The 12386-nt window shown below is 43.3% G+C and overlaps 1 protein-coding gene across 3 annotated transcripts in view; it reads left to right on the forward strand.

Annotated features, from left to right (window-relative positions):
* Nucleotides 1-1993: 1993 nt before the first annotated feature.
* TMEM165 (transmembrane protein 165) overlaps nucleotides 1994-12386 on the forward strand; it is a 56593-nt gene continuing 46200 nt past the window's right edge. For all 3 annotated transcript variants that reach the window (XR_011969596.1, XM_072620806.1, XM_072620805.1), the window contains exon 1: nucleotides 1994-2567. Coding sequence is in view for 2 of the 3 variants with exons in the window: in XM_072620806.1 (XP_072476907.1) it covers nucleotides 2343-2567 (225 nt within the window). In the remaining variant the exon portion in view is untranslated. The remainder of the gene's footprint in view (nucleotides 2568-12386) is intronic.

Consider the following 12386-nt stretch of genomic DNA (forward strand, 5'->3'; position numbering starts at 1 on the left):
GACCTGCAATTTATTTCCTAAAATTATGAAATGGTATTTATCTATCATTTTATAGTTACAAAATGCTTTCATATCCATGCTCTCACTTAACTTGAGAATTAGAGTAGATATATCTATTCTATACATGAGGAAATTGAAGCTAACATAGGTAAAGTGATTTGCTCAAGGTGGTACACCAAGTCCCAAAGCCAGGACTGAGATGCCAGTTTTTTGACTCTGATTTCCATGTTATCTCCATTACACCACACAACGTCTGTGATGGTTGCTGTCACAGGGTAGGGAAAGTGAAGATATAAACAGAAAAACATATTCAAATGAAAGTGAAATAATTTATAATTGGTTTTACATTGTTCTTCCAAAAAACAATCTCTATATAGTATGAAGAATTTCCCCCCAAATATTACAGGCCTAAAGAGTCTGCTAAGACTGTACACAGACCTTGTTTTTCACCACCACCACCACCCCTGTCCCAGTAAATACTTAGGAACTGGTGAACAGTAGTTAATATTTTGATCCAGTTTATCTTCCCAGACTCCTTATCTCAGTTCACTTGCCTTTGCTCCTTGTGTATGGACCATCCTCAGTTTTCATCTTTATCATATGAAATCTTAAGGCAAAGTTACCATGATTAATATTGATAGTGCCTTGTATAAAGTGCTTTAATGTTTTCAAATGGTTATGTTGATATATTTATAGTGTGTTCAGGGAGGACCGGTACCTTGGTGTGATGCTGTCGAACCCTTTTTGGGGCTCTTTCCACCTCTGATGTTCAACTGTTCCACCCAACTCTAACCTGTGGCTCCAAGAAACTGAAGCATGCACAGCGGCCACACCCCGGTAAACCACTTTGGCAGATGGGCCAAACGAGGCTGAGAGTAACCAAGGTGTCTCAAACACATTGGTGAGTTAGGGGGGTGTCTACCCCAAGCATATGAAGACTTCCTCTGGCCAGAATGGGCGGATGAGAACAATTTGTTCAGCGGCCATGAAGGCAGCTGAAGCACACGAAGTGGAGCCCTTTGAGCTTGGTTATGCACCGGAGATGCCAAGGTCATCCACTGCAGCCTGTCCTGCCACTGAACTATGATGGCTCTGGAGGAGAGAGTGAGGCTGACACTTCAGTGCAACTCTGCCAATTTAGGCAGGAATCAGAAGACCTCACCCATACACACACATACATACACTTATATATGTGTATGCTTAGACGTATATACATATACACGGCTTTCTATATTGCATACGTTTAACTACATATATACATACAAACATATATATACATACACACACATACGTACATACATTCGTTTGATCTTCACAAAACAGGCTTGTTAGGGCATCTCCAGTTTATAAATGAAGTAACGAGTCTTGGAGCGGCTGACTTACTCAGAAACACACCAGGATTCACACTGAGGTCTCCTGTGCCCTGGCAAGGGTCGTGCCACTGAGCCCGACTTCACAAACACTGAAGGGGGTGCCCCTGCCACACGTACATCACGGACTATCTTGTATTGTAACTATATGTATGTCATGCTCCCAAGTCCACAGCCCCGTCTACAGTCTCCTAGGTGCCGGGCACTGAATTCCTGGAGCAGAGCCGAGCCAGCGCCGGGCCGGAGGGGGCGCACGGAGGGGGCGCACGGAGGGGGCGCACGGAGGGGGCGCACGGAGGGGGCGCACGGAGGGGGCGCACGGAGGGGGCGCACGGAGGGGGCGCACGGAGGGGGCGCTGCCGGCACGTCCGCAGGCTACTTACTGAAACAGGGACGGACTGGGGGATAGGAGATAACGAGGAGGAAGGCCGGCCGGCTCCGCAGGGATGCAGAAGGACACGTGGGCCGCGGAGGGCGGACTCCGCAGCCGGGACGAGCAGGAGGGCGGGGCGAAGGGACCGGTCCAAGCCACCTGCCCGAGGACGGAGCCAGGCGCTGCGCCGCCAGGCCAATCGGAGGCGGGCTCGGGCCGCACCTGAACCTGGCCGCGCCGACGTCACGACGCCCGGGCGCCGCCCCGGCCAATGGGCGGCCGGCCCCGGGGCTGGGCCGCGCGCAGGGCCGCGGGCGGAGCCGTCGCTCGGGCTGACTTGACTGTTGGGTGCAGCTTGGCTTCGGGAGTCATCTTCTGGTCCTCCGGCTCTCCAGAGTCAGTTTCGCTCCCTCTCCCCTCCCCCGCGCCTCCTCCGGCCGGCTCCGCACCCGGATGGCGCCGGCCTCGCTCTAGCCGGCGCGCCTGCGCAGTCTCGCGGCCTGGGGTGGGGGTGCGGAGCGCGGCTGCTGAGCCGCCGGTTTCCTGCCCCACTTCCTTCTCCTCGCCCTCCTGGTGCGTCGGCTCGCTGGGCCGGCGGGATGGCGGCGCTGGGGGGCCGTCGGAGGTCTCCTCAGCCGCTGCTCCTGCCGCCGCCGCCGCCGCCGCCGCCGCTGCTGCTGCTTTTGCTGCTGCTGACCCCGCTCGGGGTCCGAGCCGTGCCCGAGGAAGACGCCGGCGGCCGGAACAAGGAACCTCCGGCGCCTCCTCAGCAGCTCCAGCCGCAGGCGGCCGAGGCTCCGAGGCCCGAGTTGGCCCGCGCCGAGGTGAGACTGGACCCGGGCCGGGCCGGGCTGGGGGCGAGGGGAGGCCTCCTAGGAGCGGGGCTGGTCGGGACTGCCCCCTGCTCCTCCGGGGATCGGGCTGGCCCCCTGCCCCTCGGTCTCGGCGGGGGGTGGCCGGGTGAAGCCCAGGAAAGAGGGAGAGGCGCCCGGGATGCTGGCGGGGGAGAAGCGGGAAGGGGCCGCTATTGAGGGGGGACGCGAGGGCCGAAGCAGAACTTTGGTTGGGTTTGGCCTCTGGCCTGAGCTCTGCCCCGGCCGGGCATCCCGGGGGGCACTGCCCCGACGTGCCCGCGGGCGGAGACCCAGACATAGCCCTCGGCGGCGGTAAGCGCCTGTTCGGGCGCTGGGGAAGGGCTGGCCCAGCCTCACGTGCCACGAACGCCTGGCCTGCCCTGGAAGGCCGAACCTAATGGCGCTGTCGCTTGCCATCTGTATTTGGAGAGTGTTCATCCCTCTCCGTCCTCCCAACGTGGGTCATCAACACGAGGGCCCGGAGATCCTTCCTTTGCCCGCTCCCCTCCCCCCAGCCCCCGCCCAGCCCCAGGTCGGGTCCGTATCCTCTCTCCCGGGCCGGGCCGAGCAAAGTAAGCCGTCTGTCTGTCTGTGCCCCCGCCCTTCAGTCCATCCCCTGCCAGATTCCTAATCCTCGGCCCTCGATCGGATCATTCTTCCACTCCAAAATCTTCCCTGGCTCGTTGCTCAATAAGTTCAGACTCTTCAGCCTGCTTCCAAACTTATTTCAACACTGCCCATGTGTATGGTATCCTGAGTTTTCCGATTTCTGCTTTGTTCACCCACGATACGCTTTTTTAATTTCCATACCCTCCCCATCTTTACTTATTAAAAACCTATTTTTCATTGGATTGTGAGCTTTTTGCCTTTTTTGTATTCCCAGTGTTTAACATAGTGCCTTGGCGTATAGTGGGGACTTAATAAATGTTTACCGACTTTCTTGGGCCTCCTCAAATGCCACCTCTTCCATGAAGCCTTTCCTAAGATTCCTAAAGGCAGACGTAAATTCTTACCTGTCTAAACTCAGAAGACTGATAAAGCTTCCCACACCTGCTGTCCCCCAAAGGAAAAAGAAAATAAAAATTAGGATCTGGCTAAATGACTTAGTCATTCATATCGTTGGTAGCACTGGAGCTAGAACCCAGGTCTGTTTCTCAGTTCCTTGTTCTTTACCGAGATGACCAGAGCCATACAGCATGAGCTCTTTCAACTCAGTTCTTCCATAGCTAAGAAATCTTGTGTGTTATGTCAATCTCATCCTTTCCTATGTTAGAGGAAGAGGTGGGTCCTTCACCGTGGCCAGCAGCTTCTTGTACCTGTCTTCAGTCTTACTTGCAAGTGCCCAGTTTCTTCTGTCTACAAACATGCTCCCCTCTCTCCTATCTCAAAAATCTTCAGCTTTTCAACCAGTTGAATATGCCATCCCTTCTGCGTCCTTCCTTCAGACTCAAACTTTGGTAGCATCTGTACTGGCTGCTCCTACCTCCTTAATGCCTATTCACTCTTTAGCTCTTTCTAATTTGTCTTCTTTTCACAGCTTGACTGAAAATGACCAGTAACCTAATTAACCAAACCAGTCCTTTCTTTTCTACTTCTTGGCTTCTTTGTTGCATTTGATTCTAGACTGCTTTTTCCTTTATATTCTCCCTTCCCTTGTTTGGCATAACCTGAGGCTCTTTTCTGTCCTCTTCTTCAGCTGAATCAATTATAAGTAATGGGGGGATGGGCAGAGAGACACTTCCTTACCTCTCTCCATTCATACTATTTCATTGCCTGCCTCTGGGCCTTTGTCCAGGCTACTCCCCTGCCTTCCTTGGAATGGCTCTCAAAATTCCTGATTCCATTTAAGACTCTACTCAAATACCTCCTGGAAGAATTTTTCTAGCCTCCTCCTAGTTTATTAATTTACTTTGTTTATTGTCCCTCTCCCAAGTAAAATTTGAACTCCTTGAGCCTAAAGACTATCCTACTCCAGTACATGGTACATTGTAGCCACCTAATAAATATTCATTGAATTAAGTTTAAAAATGAAGGAATAGAGAGATAATGTGATTCATCCCAAGATCCTTCAGCTAATTAATAGGAAAGTAGGACTAGAATCGGGCTCTTTCCACAATACTGGACTGCTTTACAGTAGGCAATTGAAAAACAGCTATTGAATGAATGAAATCGTTTCTGTTCTAGCTTTGAATCATTATCCACTTGGAAAAGCTAAACATAACAGTAACCTTATCTGGAAAAACCAGTTTTTGTTGTTTGTTTTACTGGTGTTAAAAAAAAAATCTGAGAACTAGACAATATAGTAGTTCAAACCCAGGAAAATCAAACTATTTTAAAGACCAATTGCTACTGAACATTGTAAACAAAAGAAAAATTTTAACCAGCACATTGAATCAAGTGAGAGAAAAATTTAGTCTCATTTGATTTATCTATTTGTTAATAATACTCCTTTGGGTCCTCAAAAAACTTGGGGTGATTTGCTTGCAAAGTAAAGTTCCTACAGGTCCAAGAAATACTAGAATATTTAAAGATAGCTAAAGGAAACATAATTTGTAAAGAATGTTCTAGTCCATTGACAAATTAACCTAGCAGCACTTAGTACATTTCTGTCTTCTCTCTAACTCTGCCCTTCCAGTTTCTGAGGATTACAGAACTGTTGCAAAGTTATATCCTTTTTGAAGTACTAGTCGTTTTCACTGGATTGGAATTTAAGTGCTTAGTGGGGTGGGGAACCACGGCCTTGGAGGCCACTTGTGGCCCTCCCTCTATCTAGGTCCTCAAGTACAGCCCTTTGATGCCAAACTTCACAAAACAAATCTCCTTAATAAAAGGATCTGTTCTGTAAAGTTTAGACTCAGTCAAAAGGCTGCCCCCAAAGACCTAGAAGGCCACATGTGGTCTCCAGGCCAAAGCTTCCTCACCCTTAGTAGTCCCTTAAGTTATGAGTTGTCAGTGTAATATTTAGATGTTTGGTTTAAGTTTTCTTCTAGTCAGTTGTAATTTTGAAATAATGGCAATACTTCCTTTCTTTGGAACATTTTAAATATCTTCCATCTAATATTTACATTGATATTTCTGAGGTGGAAGTAGGATCAGTTGTCATGTGGTTGATTAGAAAATAATGTGCAACATGACTAATATGGAAATGTGTTTTCCATGACTGCACAGGTATAAATATCAAATTGCTTGCCTTCTCCATTAGAGAAGAGGGGATAGAAGAAGGAAAAGAATTTGGACCTCAAAAAAAAAGAATATCAATTGTTTTTACATGTAAGTGAGAAAAAAGATATTTAAAAAAAAATAATATCCATGGCCTTAAGTCACATCAGTAGAACTAAAACCAGAGTCCAGATATCCTGTCTCTTATAAAAATTATTTTAAAGATAAGCCACCTTTTTTTTTCTTTCTAAAACTGGAAAAGAGGGGAGATGTATCTTTTGAGACTTTGGCAGGTTTTTTTCACAGTATTTTTTATATAGGAATTTATACTAATTTCTTCTCTATTTTTAAATAACACTTCTATTTTAAAATTACTTGTTAATTTGTTACCAGTTTTTCTCCACTGCTATATCAGATGTGTTGTGTGCTTTGTGCCCTGAAAGTATCATTTGCTTTTTTTAATCACTTAGAATGCAAAAATTCTTAATGTGATTAAATATGCCCATTGCCAATCGTATATATTGTGAAGTATCTGAAAGCTATTTCAGCTTGCAAACAGTATACAATATATCATTTTAGATAGTCAGATACTTAAAACTGAACTTTTCTTATCAATGTTGCATATGGATTTCTGTGATTAAATTCATTGGTAGTTATTTTTACATCTATTTCAGTGTATATCTAAAGATACTTGTGCCTGAAGTGTCAAGTAATTTTGCTGGTGGGAGTACTGATGAAAATTACAACTCATTTGCAACTTAATAGATGATCTTTAAGGGTTGTTGCCAAAAAATTCATCACTCTGAAGCCAGCCTGGTGATAAACCTATCTGAACTAGGCTGTGCTCCTGGGATGCAGATACATAGCTCTAATACAGGGAGTCCTTTGATTTTGTTTATAAGATTATACTGTGTTGACATTGCCTTCAAGAAACCTAGATCAGTTCTGTCTGAGGTTTAGGCATTGGAGTGGAGTACTTAAGTGGAGATTCTAACTTGTATGATAAGACAAGCAAGGTTTAGTGTTAGAACAATATGTAACCAGGAATTGGGTTAGTCTGTTACTTTGTAATTTATATAGAATTCTGTTTCCTTTCCCCATATTTTCCCAGTGAATACCTGTAAATGCCTAGCTGATTTAATGAAAAGGTTGATGAAAGTCAAGATTTACTCCTGGTTGGGCTGGAATGGAGAAGAGTCTTCTGACTCATTGAGGGGAGGAGGAGGAGTAAGCAGGGAGAAGAGGCAGGCTCAGCTTTGCTACTTTTTGTCTGTTTGACAGTGGGCAAGTCACTTTCCTCACCTTCAAAATGAATTTAATGAACTAGGTGATTTAAAGATTCCTTTCCTATTTAAATTCTGTAAACTGTGTCTCTGAGCAAGAGTAGGGTGTGAGATGGAACTTAAGGGCCAGCTCAATCTTCCCTGCCCAGAGCGTCATCACAGGTTCTTCCATGCTTAATCTTTTTAGTATAAAAAGTTAGACTCCTGCTAGACACATCCTGTTTGCCGTAGTTTCTTCATCTGGAAAATGAGCAGAAGAAATGGCAAACCACTGTAATACCCTTGCTGAGAAAATCCCAAATAAGGTCACAAAGAGTTGGATATACCTGAATAACACCAACTTTTGGCTCCAGAATTCCCTCTTTTTTTTAAAACCACAGATCCCATCAGTTCTTTTTCCTTTATCTTCTCTACCAAACCACTAGACTTGATCCCCTGTTAATCTTGCTTTCCTAATTGATCCCCCTCTATCAGTCTCTTTCCTCTTTATTTTCACATAGCTGCCAATATAATCTTTTTAAGGTATAGGTCATACTGTTATCGCTGGAAATTTTCAGCGACTCCTTGTTCCCTTAAGTGTATGTATGATACATATTCAAAACCTTGCAATTAAGGCCCACTACAGTATGGTCCAACTTGGTTATCTCACATTATCACCTTTCATGTACTCTATATTCCAGTTAAACTGGACTATGAGATGTGCCCTGAATTTGGACTTGTCATCACATGGCTCTGTGTGTTTACATATTCTGCACACACACACACCCCTCCTCCCCCCAAATGCTCTCTCATCTGTTAGTATCTTTACCTTCTTCAAGGTTCAGCTCAGGTGTTACTCACAGAAGTGAAGCTTTCCCTTATTGTCCCAGTTTAAGAACTGGGATAATAAACTGCAAGATTGCTGGCCTGGGAATCTGGAGGACTCAGATCCCACCCAGATATTTACTAGCTGTGTGACCAGTGGCCAGTCATTTGAACATCTCTGAGTCTGTTTTTTCATATGTCAAATAGGGATGATGATTGACCTTACTTCACAGGATTGTCCTGGGGATCTAATAAGATGCCTTATGTAAAGGGTTTTGCAAACCTTAAAGTGCTATATGAATATGAGCTCTTATTACCTTTTATTATTTAATGTTGAGACTGATTCTGATGTCACAAATTTGGGATCTTGTTGATATCTGTACTTGGACTCAAGAAAATCTAGCTTTAAAGCCTACCCCACCCTTCCCCCATTAGTTTTGTGACCATAGGCAAGCCGCTTAACTTCTAAGCTTGCCCTAAGCTTATCTCCTCCATTGTAAAACAGGGGTAGCAATAGTAGCACCTGCCTCCCAGTGTTGTGACCATCACATGAAACCATGTGGGTGAAATGCTTTGCAAATATTAGTGTTACATAAATTTCATCTTGTTGTAGTTAAGAGTAACGTCTCCTTAGAAGAATGTAAATGAGTACTGTATAAGGGCTGAGACCCATGGATCTGTACTTGGCCCTGTGCTTTTTTTTTTTTTTTTTTTTTTACATTTTTTATCAGTGATTTCAGTAAAGCCAGAGATGGGATGCTTATGAAATTTCCGGTGCTACCAAGCTACAAGAGATAATGAATACTGGACAATGGAATCATGACTGAAAGTTATTTTGATGAAGTAAGAGCATTGGCTTGCATCTAATGAGGCGCAGTTCAGTAGGTCTAAATGTAAAAGTCTTATGCTTGGGTACAGTCAACTTCACAAATACCAGATGGAGACATGGTTAAACAGTAGTTCTGAAAAAGACCTAGAGATTTAGTTGACGACAAACTCAGCACTATAATATAGCAGCCAAATAAAGCTTATTTGACTTTGGATTGAATTGAGAGGGATAGAAAGGTGTTAGTCCCACTGTCTCTCATCAAACCTGATCTGAGGGCCGAGTTTATATGAGTATCAGTTGAAGAAACTGACCATGTTTTTCTTTGAGACAAGACAACTTTGGCTTTTCTCAGACTTCTGAAAAAGTTTTTTTTCCCCAAGACTTTTGGCCCCTCCCTACTGCTTTTCTAGACTTCTCACTCTCCTCCCCATACTCTTCTATCCATGACACTGGCATCCTTGACGTTCCTTACACGTCATTCCATCTCCCAACACCAGGCACTTTCACTGGCTGTCTCTCATGCCTGGAATTATTTTGCTTTTCAGCTCAGCTTCTTGGCTTCTCTGGCTTCCTTAAGGTCTCAACTAAAGACTCACCAGCAAGAAGCTGTTCCTTGACCTCCTTAATCTTACTTCCTTTTCTCTGAGATTATCTCCAGTTTATCCCTTAATTTACTTTAAGAGCAGGAACTGTTTTTTGCCCATTTGAGGGAAGGGGTTATCCTTGTCACTGAGCACAGTACCTAACACATAGTAGGTGCTTAATAACTACTTATTAACTGACTTGTGGTTCTTGGTGGAGGGGGTGAGAGAGAGGTCAGAGATGTGAGAAGAAGACATAATAACTGAATATTTGAAGGTCTGTGTGTATGGACAAAGGATTAGACTTTCCCCAGAGGGCAGGATCAGGCTCGTTGGTTTGGAATTGCAGAGGCAAATCTAGACTTAATATCAGGAAAAACCTTTTAACAATTAAAATATACAAAGATGGAATGAGTTGCCTTGAAAAGGTAATATGTTCTCCCTCCTTGGAAGTCTTCAGACAAAGGGTAGATGGCTACCCATCAAGTATGTTATAGTGGACATTCTTTACAGGTCTGGGATGGACTAAATTGGCTATTAAAGTCTCTTTCAACTCTTAAAGTCTGTCATTTCATTGTTGGTTTGGTTTTTTTCCATTTCCTAGCACTCCACAGAGTGTTGTGCACATAGTAGATTTTTAATAAATATTTACTGTCAGATTATCAGAGATTTCTGTGAATATGGTAAATTTTCACATATAAACATTTAATTCATATTTAAATTTACTTTGTATTAGATAAAGAAATGACTTTTGACTGACAGTCCATGTTTTGGGGAAAATTAAAGATTTGATTTTTCAGAATTGAGATTTTAAAAAATTTGATAGTTCAAACTTTCAGTATCCTATAAATTTAACTCAGAGTTAGTGTTTTTTTATAAATCATTCATTATGCATTTTAGCTGCTACTATATTCAGAATGCTATGTTAGTTGATGAGGAAGATAGATAAGAAGTATAAGACAATGTTTTTGTCTCCTAGGACTTTAATATCTAATAGGAGAGACATGTATGAAAGTTAAAATAACACTGCAGGGTTTTCTGTTGCTAAAATGGATGTATTTTAAGTCCTTTAGAAGTTTTCTGAAATAATTTTCAAGCTCAAGACAGCCTCCCCCTTTTTTTCCTTTGTTTCAGTAGTTGTTCATTATCCTAAATGCAGTGGATACATGGATAGTTTGAATAATTCGGCTGCAGCGTATGTGATGACTACATTAAAAAAGCACTTTAAGGTATAGTGAAGAAATATAGAACTGGGATGTAAAGTGTGCACTTCATACAGGCATAAAGAATACTGGGTGGACAGCTGTGAATGAATAATTGAAACCAAAAAGCATCTATTAAGAGCAAGTGTGTTGGGTGGCCCCTCAGTAGGATCTATGGGAGATTGTGAATAAGAGTAACACAGAATGATCAGAGATGTAAGGGTTGGGATCTGCATTCATCCAGGAGACTCCATTGAAGTAAGCCAGAGTGGTGCCACCCCATCATTGGGGCAAGCTTTAAAAGTAGGCAGAGAAATTTGGATTTATTGTCCTAATAGGAAGTGGTAGGTTTGTGAGTAGGAGAATAATGAAATTAATTCCAGAAACCTGCTGGTGATTGTGGAGTGGAGGGTTTTGGAGGAGAGAAATTAGAAGCATGGAGTCCAGCAAAGAGTCTGGCATTAATTCTGGCCTAAAGTAAGGAGAAAATGGATTAGGGTGGTAGCAATAGGAGTAAAGAAGAAAAAGCCAATCTGAGAAAACATTGTCAAGGAAGCAATGACAATATTTGCTATTTTATCAAGGGGATAAGAGAGGAAAGTGTCTGAAAGGTTCTAGCACAAAAATATACAACTATGAATATTTTGGTATATATGGGACCTTTGTGCCTTTCTATAACCTTTTTGGGCTATATGCCCTTTAGGGGAAATCTCTGGGTATGAACATTAATATTCCTTTGACTCATGTGCATTCTCCCTGCTCCTGTGCTCTAGCCCTCACCTCTCACCTGGGATTCAGTCTTCTCTTCTCGTTGATGAGCATTCTTCACATGTAGCTTGGACCCGGACCTACCACCTTGCTTCCCAGCCATCTTCATGCATTGTTGCCATAAAGTTATGTATCTTTTCTCCTTCCCACTCTTAACTTTGAAAACAAATCAGTTAACACCTGCAAAAACTTATTTAGGGCTACCTACTCCCCTGTACTCCCCTGGATACCCTGGCTTCCGCTTATTAGAACGTACCTTCTTTGAAGGCAGAGATAGTCTTGCTTCCTTGTATTCTTTGTACCCACAAGGGGGTACCTGGTGCAGGGGCACAGTCACTGATGGAAAATGGAAAGTTGATTGGCAAGTTCAGAGCCCTCTGTAAACGAAGGTTTTGGGGGACGATGTTCCAGAGAGTTGCACAGCAGTTGATAGAAAATGGAGTGCATATCCTTTTATCCTTTGACCCTTCCTTCATTGTAGAATGGCTCTTGGTCTTATATTTTTGTTAGTTTCATAGATCTATATATATCTTGTTTATCAGAGATTTAATGTAATTCTTTTTTGCACCGAAAGCAAAAGCTTTCAACTTGATGTGATCAAAATTATCTTTTATGATAGTCTTTCATCCTTCGTTTGGTTAAAAATTTTCTCTGTATATCCATAGTTGTGAAAAGAACCTGATCAGAGTCTTTTCTAATTTTGTTTATGGTGTAAGCTTCAATATTCAGATCAATTATCCATTTTGAACTTATTACAATATGTGGTATAAGAAGTTTATCTGAAATAGAGAATTTACCTATTTTCTGCCAAACAGCATTATTGTTTTCCCAGGAGTTCTTTTTAAACATGGAGTTCTTCTTCCCTGAGTAATGGGAGTCCTTCCTTTCTTTCCTGTCTCAGAAATCATTTCTCTCTTATAACAAAGAATGAAAAAAGAGGGTAAAATAGTTCACACAACCTAAGTAGTGCTGATAAGTAGTACAACATATGCACAATTTCCCTGGCTTCCTTCAAGGTTCAGCTCAAACCCTACCTTCTACAGGAGGCCTTTTTCCCGTTCCCCCAGCTGCTAATGCCTTCTTTTTTCAGATTACTTTTATCTGCTCTGTACATGGGAGATGCATGTACCTACTTATTTACATGCTATCTCCCTGCTTAGATT

Source organism: Notamacropus eugenii, chromosome 6, assembly GCF_028372415.1.
Source record: "Notamacropus eugenii isolate mMacEug1 chromosome 6, mMacEug1.pri_v2, whole genome shotgun sequence".
Lineage (NCBI taxonomy): Eukaryota > Metazoa > Chordata > Mammalia > Diprotodontia > Macropodidae > Notamacropus > Notamacropus eugenii.